Source organism: Mobula hypostoma, chromosome 1, assembly GCF_963921235.1.
Source record: "Mobula hypostoma chromosome 1, sMobHyp1.1, whole genome shotgun sequence".
NCBI classification, from domain to species: Eukaryota; Metazoa; Chordata; class Chondrichthyes; order Myliobatiformes; family Myliobatidae; genus Mobula; species Mobula hypostoma.
The window spans coordinates 43702993-43720064 of NC_086097.1; the positions used below are offsets into that span (position 1 = coordinate 43702993).

The 17072-nt window shown below is 39.8% G+C and overlaps 1 protein-coding gene across 5 annotated transcripts in view; it reads right to left on the reverse strand.

The window, feature by feature from the left end:
- ppp2r5ca (protein phosphatase 2, regulatory subunit B', gamma a) overlaps positions 1-17072 on the reverse strand; it is a 159958-nt gene that overhangs the window by 85284 nt on the left and 57602 nt on the right. For all 5 annotated transcript variants that reach the window (XM_063047310.1, XM_063047303.1, XM_063047316.1 and 2 more), the window contains one exon: positions 2306-2505. In XM_063047310.1, the coding sequence (XP_062903380.1) occupies positions 2306-2505 (200 nt within the window). The remainder of the gene's footprint in view (positions 1-2305; positions 2506-17072) is intronic.

Below are 17072 nucleotides of genomic sequence, written 5' to 3' on the forward strand. Positions count from 1 at the left end.
GTCCTCATGCAGGATTCTGTGAAGGATGATTTGCAAGCTGAGTTGGTGGTAAGAAAGGCAAATGCAATGCTAGCATTCATTTTGGGAGGACTAGAAATATAAAAGCAATAATGTAATGCTAAGGCTTCATAAGGCATCAGTCATACCCCACTTGGAGTACTGTCAGTAGCTGTGGACCCCTTTATCTGAGGAAAGATGTACCCTCTCCAATGCCAGCATAAGGGAGGTTCATGAGAATTATTCTGGGAATGAACGGGTTAATAGCTCAGTCAGTGTCCATATTTACTTGAGTTTAGAAGAATGAAAGGGGATCTCAGTGAAACCTATCAAATGTTAAAAGGCCTAGATAGAGAGGATGTGGAGAGAATATTTCCCTATTGTGGGTGAATCTTGGATCAGAGGACACAGCCTCAGAACAGTGATAGGTGAAGCCAGGTAGGTAGGAAGGGTAAAGGGCTGGAGAGGAAGGAATCTGTTAGGAGAAGACAGTGGACCATAGGAGAAAGGGAAAGACGAGGGGCACTAGGGAGGCTATGGACTGGCACATCAGAACGGGAACTGGAATCTGAATTAAAATGTTTGACCACTGGGAAATTCCATTTTTGGCAGATGGAGCGGAGGTGCTCAATGAAGCGGTCCCCCAAATTACATTGGGAGCACTGGACGCAATAGATGACCCCAGCAGATTCACAGGTGAGGTGCTGCCTCATCTGGAAGGACTGTTTGCGGCCCTGAACAGGGGTGAGAGATGAAGCCAATGGGCAGGTATAGCATTTTGGCTGCTTGCAGGGATTAAGTGCTCGGAGGGAGATTAGTGGGGAGGGACGAATAGACAAGGGACTTATGGAGGGAATGATCCCTGCAGAAAGCAGAGAGATGGGGACAGGTAAAGATATGCTTGGTAGTAGGATCCCTTTGGAGATGGCAGAACTGTGGAGAATAATGTGTTGGATGCAGAGGCTCAAAGGTTAGTAGGCAAGGACAAGAACAACTAAACAACAGGAATTCTGCAGATGCTGGAAATTCAAGCAACATACATCAAAGTTGCTGGTGAACGCAGCAGGCCAAGCAGCATCTATAGGAAACGTCGACTGCGCCCCTTCCTATAGATGCTGCTTGGCCTGCTGCGTTCACCAGCAACTTTGATGTATGTTACAAGAACAACTATTTCTGTTAAGGGAGCAGGAAGATGGAATAAGGATGGATGTTCAGGAAATGGAACAGATACGGGTGAGGATAGCAACAATGATGGTGGAAGGGAAACCCTGGTCTTAGAAGGACAACATCTCTGATGTCCTGGAAAAGAAAGCTTCATCCTGGGAACAAGATGGTGGAGACAAAGGAATTGAAAAAGGGGAATTGCATTTTTACAGGAGACAGGGTGGAAAGAGGTAAAGTTAAGATAGCTGTGAGAATCTGTAGGTTTATAGAAGATGCTGGTCAACAGTTTATCTCCAAAGATGGAAACAGAAAGATCAAGAAAGGGGATGGGAGGTGTCAGAAATGGACCAAGTGAATTTAAAGGACAGGTGAAAGTTGGAGGCAAAGTTAATGAAATTGACAAGCTCAGCACAGGTACATGAAGCAGCACCAATGCTGTCGTCAACTTAGTGGTGGTGTTGGGGATCATTACAGGGTGAAAATATCACGCTTTTAAAATCTGCAGACAATGAACCTTATTCGAAGCTGTATCTCAAGTAAATCTATTAACTTTCTCCCCGAGATTTTCAACATTCCATTATTCTCTGCCCCCCCCATAAATATAACATGCCACTTATCACTGTTCAGGCTCTCATTGACCTGATACACATTTAGAGATTTTTCTAAAATCACATTTCCTCTGCAAGAGTGCACACTAAATATATTGCACTGTTGCCAAAATCTCTCAAACTAATTATATTCTTGATTATTTTAGTACTTGCCACATTAGCATGATTTAAGAGGATCATTTATAGTAAATGTTAAATAAAGATAATTACAAATTAATCTGTTATAAATGGGTGATAAAAACATCTTTGTAGATTTCTAGAAACTAGCAATGCAACAACTCTCAATTAAAACCCTCTCACATTTGCAGAACTGGTCCAATACATTATTAACTTGTGTGCTGCTTCTAATGTGTTTGGGATACTTTTCAACAAATATCAAATTGGCTGATAGAACAAGGTTCAACTAGTTTTAACCAGCCCAATGAAACAAAATAAATTCTTTCGTAAGGATAAAAATGACAACATGCAGCCACTAATGTTCTTGTCAATAACACAGGTTTCAAAAACTACTTAATAAATTTTGCTGGATTACTTACCACATGGACTACTTCGGGATATATGGGTTCTGTGATAACATTGCGGTTGTGTGTGATATATTCGACCATCTCACTTAAAGCAGCCCTTTTCACCTCCTTCCATTTTAAGTCACTAAGTGGATCAGCAATAAAGTCAAAAAGGACACAGCACTGTCGCAGTTTTTGAATAAAAAGCTTTTCTTGTTCAGCTGCAGGGACATCTATATTTAAAGAAAATTATAAAAACATGTTACTTTAAAGAATGCAAATAACAATGAACAAGTTTTTTTCCTTGACCTCAATCTCTTCAAAGCAATAACTGTTGAATGCATTGTAGCTAACATATGAAGCACTTAAATGTAAATAAGTTTTCACTTAAAAACTAAAAGGGTGCATTAGAAAGGTATAATGAATATGCATGTCACCACACAACTACTGCAAAAAAAATGCAAGTGCAGAGCAACCAGAGAATGTTCGCTTTTCAAAAGTCTGAGGGGATCTAAGCAGAATCCTCCTGAAATTTAACCTTAGGTTTCCAGTCTTCAACAACATCTCAACAGACATCACACCCTGCAAAAACTGATTTCAGGCAGGTAGCACCATCAATTTGCGGGAAACTTCCTGGGAGAGGTGGGATGTCTGCAATAGAGTAGCTCCTTAGCAGCTAGCCAGCTAGTTTAAATAACATTAGCTATGCTAATGAATGAATGACACCTGTTAAACTCACCTCAACATGTCTTTTACAGTCTTAACCCACCATGGGCAATAGAAAAGTCACTGTTGCAAACAGTGCAGCGAGCAACGCTGTCATTATTTTGACCCCTATTAGGCAGGGGTACACTTCAGTGTAGTCTCAGGTGACGTACGTTTTATATTTTCTTTTTATTTTGGAACACTCTGCCATGGCGCGCTCTTGCTCTCTCTCGCGCTCTCGCTTTCTCTCTCGCTCACTTTCTCTCTCGCTCGCTCTCTTGCTTGCTTTTTCGATTGCTCTCTCGCGCTCTCGCTTGCATTCTCTCTCACGCTCTCGCTTGCATTCTCTCTCTCGCGTTCTCGCTTGCATTCTCTCTCGATCGCTCTTGCTTGCTTTCTCTCTCGATCACTTTCGCTTGCTCTCCCGCTTGCTTTCTCTCTCTCTCGCTTGCTTCCTCTCTCTTTCTCGCTCTCAAAAAAATTGATTTCCGTGATATTGTATATAATTTGTGGGCATATGCGGGAGACTCCCGGAACTTCCGGGAGAGGTGGGATGTCTGTTACAAGTTATTCCAACAAGCAGAGATCAAACCCCAGTACAAATCAAGATTAAAGTCATATCATCACTCAAAATTTCCCCATTTTACCCTCAGTATAATATCGCACTTCAGCTCCAACAAGCTTTCCATTAGAATTAACCTAATCTAAAAGATGAGTCACCCCCATTCTAGAAGGTTATCCCTTTCAGTGGTCATTTTTCACTTTCACTTGTGCAGAGAATGAGTCATTGTTAGCTTAGTCAAACATGAGGGAAGGAACTCTGCACTAAATAATCATACAAGGGGAACTATAGCTATACCAACCTTCAACACTGCACTTTTTAGGGTGAATGGCCAATCTATGGAAAATGTGGGTTACTTTTCAAATCTCAGAAGCTACTCATCAATTGAAGGCAAATGTTGATAACAAAATTCATCACTACTGCATTAGCACCATCTTTGGCTACCTGAAGTGTTGAGATCAAAGGTCCATCAGACACCAGTAATCCCCACCCTCCTCTATACTTGGACTACCTGGACTATCAACAGCAGTAACTGAAAGCAGTGGAGAGGTACCAGCAGTCCTGACTCAGCAAATTCAATAGCATAATGTCCAAAAAGGACTTCAGTTTCATTTTTCTGGGTAACATTTCAAATCAAACATACTCCACATCATTCTCATGATGGCAAATGTACGATAATGCACTTTGGTAAAAGGAACAATAGTGTGGACTATTATCTAAATGGGGAGAAAACTCAAACAGAGGTGCAAAAGGTACTTTGGAGTTCTTCTGCAAGTCTGCCAGAAGGCAAATTCACAGGTTGAGTCTATGGTAAAGGCAGCAAATGTGATATTGGCATTTATTTCAAGGGAAACAGAATATTAAAACAAGGAGATAATGCTGAAGCTTTACGATATAGTAGTCAAGCCACACAGTATTGCCAACAATTTTGGGCCCCTTATCTCAGAAAGGATGTACTGTCATTGGACAGAGTCCAGAGGAGGTTCATAAGTATGATTCTGGCAATGAAGGGGTTAACATATGAGGAGCGTTTGGCAGCTTTGAGCCTGTACTCACTGGAATGTAGAAGAATGTGTGGGGATCTCACTGAAACCTACTGAATGTTAAAAGGACTAGAGTAAGGTGGATGTGCAGCAGATGCTTTTACTGGTGGGGGTATCCAGAACTACAGGGAACAGCCTCAAAATTGAGAGGTGGCCTTTTAGAACAGGAGGAGGAAATTTTTTAGCTAATAGTGGTGAATCTGTGGAATGCTCTGCCACAGACTGCAGCAGAGGCCAAGTTCCTGAGTATACTTAAAGCGGACGTTGATAGATTCCTGTTTGGTAGGAGCATCAAGGGATATGGCGCGAGGGCAGGTGTATGGGTTAAGTGGGATCTGGAATCAACCATGATGAAATGGCGGAGTGGACTCAATGGGCTGAATAACCTAATTCTGCTCCTATGTTTTATGGTAATGAACTTAAACAGGCCACCTACCCTGGAGATTTGTCAAAACAAAAAATAACTCCAAGGGCCAAGGAAACACTTTAGCTGTTCTAAATATGTCACAGAGAAATATAAACTCTTCCCCAATCCATGGCAACACCATGACTAATCAAAAAGAATTTTCAGGGCAATATACGATGATGTATATGTACTTTAATAAATTCACTTTGAAATAAACAAAAAATATTCAAGAAACCACTGAGGACTCACTCTTTTTAAATCAGGAGCATACAGAAGCAATAAGCTACAGATTCCCCCAAGCTTACAAATACCCAATTTACACACAGCCTGTACATAGGAAGGAATGCTTAGGAGACTGATGGCACTGTCAGTGCTGATAATAAAATAAAATAACACAACAGCACTCTTGCTATTTTACTTGTGCACAAGAACAGCACTGGAGCCTGTCACCCACACTGTTCGAAAGCCAGGCTAGAAAACTGCTATTTTCATACAGTTAAGGATACTGATCACTGTAAATTGATTATGTTTGAATTCCTTCCTCACAAGATCAATCACCATTCACCATAGAGGAAAGTTAGTAGACACAATAGTTGCTGGGTTTGTTTCACATCCTTCCATTATCCTTATCTGGTCTGTCTCCAGTATCCCCTACAGCAGTGGTCCCCAACCTTTTTTGCACTGCGGACCGGTTTAATATTAACAATATTCTTGCGGACTGGCCGACCGTGGGGGGGGGGGGGGTAGGGTTGCCAATGGACAAGAGTAGCAGTCAAATACATTGTTTACCCCGAGAAAACTACAATGACCATGAAGCCTTGCGCGGGCACCAGTGCGCATGCATGAACGTGCCAATTTTTCCCTACAAATCGCTTTTGCCGATTCTGTTCGGGTGGGGAGGGGGGGTGGTGTTAATCACGACCGGAATATAGGTGATAAGTGGCTAATACACTCAATTTCATTTCTAAAAGGCTTTATCTAACAAATTTAATATTAAACACACAGTGCATATTTTCCTCGCATGAATACAGCAATAAGTCAATTATCAAGGGAGCTTGAAGTAAGTGTTGAATGAACTTCAGTAGAAGTGGTAGAGGCAGGTTTGATGTTGTCATTTAAAGTTAAATTGGATAGGTATATGGACAGGAAAGGAATGGAGGGTTATGGGCTGAGTGCAGGTCGGTGGGACGAGGTGAGAGTAGCGTTCGGCACGGACTAGAAGGGCCAAGATCGCCTGGTTCCATGCTGTAATTGTTATATGGTTATATAAGTCAGTTATAAGTCAATAGCATCATAACATTTTAAGTAACGTTTGGATATTAAACACACAGCACATATTTTCCCTGTATGAACATATAAAATCATTGCAACACACCAATATTGCTGAATCAGTGGGAGCCCTGGGCTTGCTTTCCTGCAACAAGACGGTCCCATCGAGGGGTGACGGGAGACAGCGATACTCTAAGGGGGTTCCTTATGTCTAGTCTATTCGCAATTTGGTTTTCGTTGCATTCATTGCAGAGATATGTTGGAAATGGAAGCAGTGTTTTCAGTGCTTTAGTGGCTATCTCAAGATATTTAGCCTTGTCTTTGATCCAGAATGCCAGCAGAGATGTTATGTCAAACATACTTTTCAGCCCGTCGTCATTTGCAAGCTCGAGGAGTTGATCTCCTTCCCGCGCTGACATGGATGACGCGTGCGTAATGAGCTCGCGCAGGTAATCACCTCGCGTCCGTTCAACTTCACCAGTGCGTGACAGGAGATGAGGAAAGGCGCAGCTGACTCATATCCCCAAATCATATCATTTCCTCGCGGCCCAGTAGCACATGCTTTGCGGCCCGGTGGTTGGGGACTGCTGCCCTACAGTGTAAAGGGGCACTATGTTTTAGGAAGACTTTTCTGGAAAAGTCTCACGATAGAGGCTCCAGTTGTTTGGCTTGATTGCACACTGCCACAGTCACCTCACCTATCTCATCTGTAATAAGCAGTCTCACTTCAAATGTCTCGGTTGACTACAAATGCCTTACCATGACTTCCTCAGTATGGATTTGCTGGTTACTATGAGCATCTGCCTGGGAACTCTGTTCAAAACACTTTTCTGACTTTGCCAAGTTCCTGCTGTCCCAGCTCTGGCAGAATCTGTGGATCCTTTAAAAGCCTCAGAAACGAGGCAATAGCATATGATCCTCAATTCTTCAGGACTGTTCAAGATGATAAAAATGGAAACCAACCTACTTGAGAAACAATCGCAAAGAAACCCTTTCCTTCTCTTACAAGTACCAGGCAGAAATTTTGTCGAAGTTCAGGAGCAAATTTACTTTCAATTTATTATTCCCAGTTAGGACTTGTAAAGGAATCTTGCTGCTATCAATAAAAATATAACAGGAAATCCCTATAAGACAAAAATTGCAGTCTTCTATAAATTAACCCAACAGATTAAAATAAGGAAACAATTTAATCTGTAACATAATGTGATGGTCAAACATGAGTAGTCAATTCCTCCTTCAAGACTCAAGTCTTTTAACACAAAATTGGCAAGTTTTGAACAAATTCTGCCTATCAGAGTTCATTTGTACATTTGTCCAAGTTTGTACTATATACTTGGATGACAAAAATCAACTTATTAATTTGACATTGCATGCCTTCTGATATTACCCAAAATTTCTCTCTACCTCAAGTTTTAAATATACTACTTAAATAAATCTTCTAAACTTGAGGAAATAAAGACAAAAAATATGATTTTAATTTGTATTAATTTAGTGAAGCAGCACTCTACCCCAAAGGAGAATGTATTTTTCCTGAATGGTACGCAATATAAAGCTGTTCTCAAAGGCTTTACAAAGCAGAAGGATCTTTTTTTCTCATGTTGGTATTCAAACATCTAGAGATATAGTCAAAGATTCTATTTAATGTTGTTTCTAATGGTTATCCAAGTCATGTTTATCTACATTTGTTGGGTTTCCCAACTAAAATATTTGGATTTTAAATAGTAGTGAATGACCCTGTATCCTCACATTAAATTCCTTTGCTCACAGAACTTTCATTTACAACATATTCCACCTCTTGCTTACAATTCACTACTACTTCAGTAACTTCATTTGACTGCTGATAATTTGAGGCCACAAGGCAGATCCCCAGGAGCACCACATGGATTTCTTCATGATGCTGCAGTTACCCCTCACATCAAAGGCAACCTAGCTGATAAAATGGATATAGTGTAAATAATTGGCGGGAAATAAGCAGTGCGGAATGGGATTGTGCTGAAATCCAATACAGACACCAAGGAGTAAATAGATACCTCTCCTAAGTCATAAAGATGTACAAGATAAGACGCTTTTAAAGGAGAGGAGCATAATACATAATGTATTATTCTTCTGTCCTTATGAAGCTTCGTCCATTACAAAAGGAGACAGACTAGTTGCAAAAAAAAACAGCCTTAGGTCAGCCTAAATTGTGAAATGAAAAGCCTCGCTACATAGTTAATATGCATATATGAGAAATTAAAAGGTTAACTACACATACAAAATATACCCCTGTAAATCTCCTGTGTACTTTATGTATCATACAGTGAAGGGATTGTAAATACTAAGCAACCATATAATTTCAATGTTTTCTGTCATTCTAAGGAAAATTATTCTGATTTCTGTCATGGCAACAAGAATGCTGACGCAAATTGCAATTCAAGTAATTTAAAAATTCATTTATTGCTCTATTCAATGATATGCTGTAGAAATATTAATGGACAAAATTTGCAAGTGCAATATTTTAAAAAGCCTGTCATATATTGATTCAGTTGGTATTATAGAACTCAAGCTTGCTTTTCCAAAAATGCTGCTGATAACATGCGGTCCCAATGTTCACAAAAAAATAATTGCATAGGAATTATGAAATAATCCCTAAATAAAACCGGAAAATAATTGGGAAGCCATGAGCTACATAGATTATCCTAGTTTCATTCAAAATTGAACGTTCATGGGAAACTCAAGAAAATTGTCAGAAATAATTTGAAGGCAATACCTCTGGGTGTGAATATTTCGAAAAATACTTTTCTCACTTGAGAAAACATTCATAGCAAGACCTTGGGCCCCTTTTTCAAACTTGCGTCAAAGACACTTGTTTCTTCAAAATGGTTCTAGCATAATTTGGAATAAATTTAATGTAGACAATGAGCTTTGACAAAAAGGAATCTTCAATGTTTCTTCAAGTTTCTTTTGAACAGAGGTTTCTTTCCTAATCCAATTTTTAAAAAATCAACCCTAGGAAATAAGGCAAAGTAAATACATGCTGTTTTATCACTACAAAACCATTACGAGGCATCTATTGGCACACGACCATTCTGTATTAATCATTTTGGTAGCAAAACACAGGGAATATTATCCAGTTTCTCAGGATAGCATGTGCTAGGAATTATCAATTTGTGCAAGTATGAACACTTTTTCCTCAATCACAAGTCACTGAATACTTTCCCAATTAGTTTACAGTTTTGGAATTCTCCTGAATGCAATCTTACATCTCACTTACAACAGAGCTTTGAACCAAAAATTAAAGTTGCTTTACTTTGGGGAAAAAAAGCAAATTAGAACACTAAATTATTAACATTATCATTGTCAGTCAGTTGTAACAAGCCCTTTGCAAAGTTTAAAATACATCCAATTTTCTGCCAGTATAGTGGAGAACACAAGGAAACTGTGAGAGTGTACTAATTGCAAAAAGATGTGCAGAAATAACAAACATTTAAAAAATGATAAATTTAATAGTTAATAGAACTGGAAACAAATGACTGAGTACAGAATTAGAATAACCTAAATTATGATAACTAATGCAATTATTTGTTTAAAAATTACCATTTAGAAACTGCAAAGCAATACAAACACCATCTACAAAGAAAAAAAAAATCAAATTTCATGAAAAGCAAACTCGAAAGGCCAGGTTTTGTCAGACTGCCTCATTTGGACCGTAGCATGTAACAGAAATAACTGTTTCTGCTTTCATCTTTTATGTGGAGAATAGACCAGGAAGATCAGTTTGCTTAATTGGATTGTGGCTTTATAAATCTTTTTCCAAAATGGTTCATGGAAAAGATCCATTTCGGTTTTTTGGGCAGGAAATCCATAAGTTTTCTCAGTTTTATATTTTACATTGTGCATTGTATTTCAACATCCTTGCTTGAAGATACAAAACTTACACGGCACCATTTTAACTATAAAACTGGTACCATCAATATTGATGATCTGTTTTAAAAATATTTACATGTTTACTTATGTAATGGCAAGGTTGGAACCTTGGACATAAACTAGGAAGGGAAAATTAACTTAGCACCCGACTCAAAATGCCGGAAGAACTCAGCTTGTCAGGCAGCACCCATGTGTTGCTCTGGATTTCCTGCAACTGCAGAATCGCGTGCTTACAATTAACTTTGCACCTTTTGTTGTGGAGGTGATGGCATATAAATTAAATAATCTCATAGGTAACCACTACCCACGTTCTAACCCCAACAAATAGCTCCAGTATTTAAATTCAGTTAAGTCTGGTCATCTCAATCTTTTGAAGTCATCTAGCAATCACAACAACAAAACCATAAGTGATCTTGGGACTGGATTTAAACAGGCCAAAGTTATTTCATCATGGGGTAATGCTACAAAGCTACCTATTCCCTACCAACATCAGTGTAGAAGTACCTTCACCAGAAGGACTACACTAGTTCACTGCCATCTTCAAAATAAATAGGTGATGGAAGAACACCAGTGAAGACCTTAGTATGCTTACCAGTGAGAACTTTATTCCAAAAATGAACGAATACTTGATTCCCCCAACATATACTGCAGCAATATTGAATTTCTGTCAGAGGTTTATACTTCTAAACCGTGCATCAACACAAAAGTTATGTTTTGGTGGAACATAATTCAAGCAGTGGCTAAGTTGTTGGTGAGTGTACTTCTGTTGGTGACTCTTTCTATCATAGAGGGAAGAAAATGATTGATTATATTACCTTGGCAACATTGTACATGTCTAGTAAATGCAGCTTAAGTCATCAACAAGTGCCTGAAATAAACCATTAACTCGCCTTGGTAATATCAGAAAAGCAAGATTATTTAAGAATGCAAGATTACTAAACATTCATGCCCAATATAATAAAAATCTCTGTCCTCATACAAGAATCTTAAAGATTAGAATACAGGTACAAGGAAATGGGTACAAATGAGCAGCACTTTTCAGACCCACAACCACTACCATCTTGAAAGACTAGAAGAGCAGATTCCTAGGACCACCACCATTTGGTAATCCTCCTCCAAGTCACTCACCATCCCGACTTGGAAACTTATCGCTGTTCCTTCACTGTCGCCGAGTCAAATTCATGGAATTCCTTCCCTAACAGCACTATGGGTGTACCTACACCTCAGGGACAGCAGCGATTCACAAAGGTAGCTCATCAGCACCTTCTTAAGGGCAACCAGGATGGACAATAAATACTGGCTTAGCTGGCGACATTCCGTAAGTGATTTTTTTAAAAAAAGCAACCTCCTTTATGCAAGGGTGATTAACTACAGGAGCAGGAAATAAGATCTTAAAATGCTTGAAGTACTCAGCAAACCAAGCAATATATGTGGAGACAAACCATATCATTTTAGGCCAATAGATTTTTATCAAAACAAATAAACAAAATTTTGAACAATTATCAAAAGAATTTGGAATTCTGGAAATCTGGAATAAAAAAATCCAGAAAAGCTCAATATACAAATCTCAATGTGGACTGCAGATGACTGCAACAGGAAAGCACAGGAGGCCAAAGATGAATTCAAAGTAAGACAGAATTAATGAAAGCACAATAAAATAGGATCAAGGATACTTCACTTGGCCCCTGCTATTCAATTTTGGTTAATCTATCCCACACCTCAATCCTTTCTCTGTGCTATTTCATCACAGCCTTTAATTCCCCCACCTTTCGAAATACTACAACCACATTAAAATATTTGTAATGACGTGGCTGAAAAATTAGGGTCATACCTGAGAAAACTCCTGTAGCAGTTTAAGGAGATGGGCATAAAATTCTGATACATCAAAAGAATAATGATCCATTTCCAATCACAAACAAGAGAAAATCTACAGATGCTGGAAATATGAGCAGCACATTCAAAATGCTGGAGGAACTCAGCAGGCCAGGCAGCATCTATGGAAAAAATTACAGTCGATGTTTTGGCCCGAAATGAGAAAAGAAAGCTAGGAGTAGATCTGAAAGGTGGGGGGAGGGGAGAGAGAAACATCAGGTGATAGGTGAAACTTGGAGAGGGAGGGATGAAGCAAAGAGCTAGGAAGTTGATTGGTGAAAGAGACAGAAGGCCATGGAAGGAAAAAGGCAGGGGAGGGCGAGGATCTCCTGAGGAAGGTGATGGGTGGGCAAGGAGGTAACATGAGAGAGGGACAAGGGGATGGGGAATGGTAAGGCATTACTGAAAGTTTGAGAAATCGATGTTCATGCTATCAGGTTGGAGGCTACCCAAACAGAATATAAAGCATTGTTCCTCCAACCCCAGCGTGGCCTTTGACAATGTGTTTGCACCTTACCTGAAAACACTCAATACCGTAAAGCATATATTAATCTAGTAGGGCAAAAGGGGCCTGGGAATACAGATTCATACCTCCTTGAAACTGGTATCACGAATAGATATGGTCGCAAAGAGAGCTTTTAGCACATTGGTCTTCATAAATCAGGGCACAGAGTGCAGGAGTTGGGATATTATGTTGAAACTTTACAAGTTTTTGGTGAGGATGAATTTAAAATATTGTATGCAATAGTGGCCAGCTAATAAGCTTGAAAGAGTGCAGAGAAAATTTACAATGATGTTGCTGGGATTGAAGACCTGAATTATCAGGGAAGGTTGAATAAATTAGGACTTTATTCCCTGGAGCATAGGAAAACAAAGGGACATCTTATAGAGGTATACAAAATTATGAGGGGTATAGACAGGGTAAATGTATGCAGGCTTTTTCTCTTTCGGTTGGGTGAGACTAGAACTAGAGGTCACAAATTTGGAGTGAAAGGTGAAACATTTAAAGGAATCTTGGAGGGAACCTTCAATCAGAAGATGGTGCGCGTGTGGAACGAGCTGCGGTAGATGCAGGTTAAATTGTAACATTTAAGAGGAGATTGGATAGGTATATGGATGGGAATGAATTGGAGAGAGATGGTCCAGTGCAAGTAGATGTGACCAAATAAAAGATCAGGTTGGCATCGACCAGAGGGGGCAAAGGGCCTGTACTGTAGTACTCTATGACGCTTGAATAGAAAAGCCACAAACCACATGCTTCAGAAGCAGGAAAATACCAACACATTCAAATACATTATAGTTAATAAGCATTAAAAAGGACAAGTAAAGCATATTCCAAAACATCATTAAATGTTACCCAATAATAAAAGAATATATCACTTCCAAGAATCTCCAGATGAATGAGAATAGGGCAGTGATATCAGAAGTAGTGGTTGAGGCAGGAACATTGGCAACATTTAAAAGCCATCTATATAAATACATGAATGGGAGTGGTTTACAGTGCTGTGGGCAAAACGTGGGCAGAGGGGACTAGTTCACTGGGCAACACAAACAGCATGAACAAGTTGAACCACAAGGACCTGCTTCCATGCTAATATTCTGACTTCTTTATGTTGGTGTCAAACTAAGCAAATTTAGAAAGAAATAAGTGAAGTTGCCATAATGCTCAGCTCAAATAAATTGCTACAGCCTCAGAAACTAAAGATACTCTTTTCTCCTCAATACAGTCACCAACTTCCCATTATCCACCGACGAGGAAAAGGCAAATGCCATTGTTTTTACCAAGTTTAAAAATCAAGATCCAGGGGAGACTCATATGATTTGTTAAATATGAAACTTTGTGTAATTGGTTATTGCATTAATTCATATATAAAGAGTACTGCATTACAAAGTTGTAACCAAAGGCAGACAAGCTCACCACTTAGCTGAGCACCTTTGCTTCATCCACCATGGCTATTTAGAACTTCTGCCACCAGCTATTTTAATACTGATTCCACATTGATCTGTCTGTCCTCAGCCTCCTACACTGCCAAGGTGAGACTAAATGCACAGTAAAGGAGTACCTCATATTCTGCCTAGGAAGTCTACAACCTGACAGCATGAAACATGTTCTCCATTTTCAGGTAACCTGCTCCTTCTGCCTTTTCTCTCTCCTCCTGATCTACGCAATTCCTCGTACACTCACTCCATTGTCCTTGTTTCCCTCCACCACTCATTTGGCTCCACCCCCGGCAGTCCTGCTCTGCCCACCCCATTTTCTCATGAGGAAGGAAAAGATGGATTATGAAAGGAAGCTGGCGACTAACATCAAAGAAGATATTAAAAGCTTTTTTTTAAGTATATAAAGGGTAAAAGAGTTGAGGGTAGATATAGGACCAATAGAAAATGACGGAGATATTGTAATTAGAGATGCAGAGATGGCAGATGAACTGAATGCGTATTTTGTATCAGTCTTCACAGTCAGTGGAAGACATCTGCAGTATACCGGACATTCAAGAGTGCCAGGGAAGTGAGGTATGTGCAGTGAAAATTACAACTGAGAAGGTGCTCAGGAAGCTTAATGGTCTGAGGGTGGATGAATCTGCTGGACCTGATGGTATTAACCCTTGGGTTCTGAAGGAAGTAGCTGGAGAGATTGTGAAGGCATTAATGATGATCTTTCAAGAATCGATAAATCCTAGCATGAACTAGATGACTGGAAAATTGCAAATGTTACTCCACTACTTAAGAAGGGTGGAAGGCAACAAAGGAAACTATAGACCTGTTAGTCTGACATCAGTGGTTGGAAAGTTGTTGGAATTGATAGTTAGGGAAGAGATTACGGAGTACATGGAAGCACATGACAAGACAGGCCAAAGCCAGTAGGGTTTCCCGAAAGGAAAATCCTGCCTGACTAACCTACTGCAATTTTTTGAGGAAATTACAAGCAGGGTAGACAAAGGAGATGCAGTGGATGTGGTGTACTTGGATTTTCAGAAATCCTTTGATAAGGTACCGCACAAGAGGCTGCTTAGCAAGGTAACAGCCCATGGAATTACAGGCAAGATACTAGCATGGGTGGAGCATTGGCTGATCAGCAGAAAACAGAGTGTGGGAATAAAGGGATCTGTACCGTAAAGCCTACATTATAATAAGGGACTACTTTATGTTGTAGTAACATGTCGTTGCATGTGCTATTAGGCGCGTATTGATCTGTATGCGTATGTTAAGTTCGGACTCTACCAGTAAAGAACCATGAAACTTAGTTCCCGTCTCTAGCCTTTTTATTAATAACATAGTTGTGTAAAAAGGCCATATACACAACAAATTGGCGACGAGAATTATGAACCTACATCTTATCGGAATGCCGTGTTTTTAGTTGATAATGACACCTGGAGAAGCGAGAGAAGGGGAATGAAAAAGAGCAACACACATCTAGATGGAATACGCTCGTGGTGCTAGCAAAAAGAACATGTGAGTCAAGTGGAACGTGCAGTGACTACAAGGAGCTAGCTAAAAAGAAAACAAGGAAAAATTGGACTAAATTAACATAACAAAGATGGTGATGATTGGAACCATTACAGCATTTGACTGTAGCATTGAAAACTGGGTAATTTACATTAAAAGAGTTGGAATTATATTGTGATGCTAACGGTGTTAATGATGAAAAGAAAGCCAGTGTCTTACTCAATGTTATGGGAGCAAAAACATACGGGCTGCTACAGAGCTTGTTAACCCCTGAAAAGCCAGGTGACAAAACATTTAACCAAGTAGTAGACACTCTCCAACAGCATTTAAACCTCAAACCACTGGTCATTGCTGAAAGATTTAAATATCACATACGGAATCAGAGCAAAAATGAAAGCATTTCTGAATATTGTGCTGAATTGCTCAAATGATTAGAAAATTGTCAATTTGGAACTGGTCTATCGGAGGCATTGAGGTACAGGTTAGTGTGTGGCATGCACTGCGAAACCACACAGAAGCTCCTGTGTGTAAAAAAAGACCTTAAAAGAAGTGTAAAAGAAGGCGCTAAACATTGCAATATCATTGGAAACAGCAGCACGGGGTGCTTCAGAGATACAACAAAAAAATCTCTGGAATATGCTACAAATAAAATGTCACTGAACAGAAATGAAGGAAAGAAATGTTACCGTTGTGGGAACATATCACATGACCCTGACGACTGTTGGTTTAAAGACAAAGAATGCAGAAACTGTGGCAAACAGGGCCACATTGGCAGAGGATGCAAAGCTAGTAAACAGCAGAAAAAGGACAAAATACAGAGAAATAAGAAACCCCAGAAAGGAAAATACAACAATGTACACAAAATGAATGAAAGCAGTCCTGATGAAAATGACTCAGACAAAAGTGAATTGTCTTGTCTGCAACTTCACAGCATGAAAGAGACAGATGATCGAAGAGTAATATGGATCACTCCACAAGTGGCAGGCGTGAGAGTGAAAATGGAGTTGGACACAGGCTCAGCTTTAATAGTGATCTCTGTGCATAACTACAAATGACTGTTTTCTCACATACCTCTGAAACGAAATAAATTACTGCTAAAGACTTACACAGGACAAAGAGTGCGTCCCAAAGGTAAAATTAAAGTGACAGTGGCCTACAAAGACAAAACACAGCAGCTGAACCTCTATGTACTGAAAAATGGAGTACCATCGTTGCTGGGACGTGAAAGGCTCAGGAAAATCCAGTTGGATCGGTACACCATCAAGGCACTAGTTGTGTCAGCAAAGGAGGGCAGCAAGGCTACATCTGAGAGACTGTCACAAATACTTGCAGACTCTGAGGAAGTGTTCATGAAAGGAATAGGGACACTTCAGGGCATGAAGGCAAAGATTGAGGAAAATGCATGTCCAAAATTTCACAAAGCCAGACCAGTGCCATAAGCAATCGGTCCTACAATAGAGGCCGAGCTGAAAAATCTGGGGTCCTGTCAAAGGTGGATTGGAGTGAATGGGCCACGTTTATTGTTCCAGTGATGAAGAAAACCTCCAGCACAAAACCAGGAAAACCAAGCAAGGTGTGCATACGTGGAGA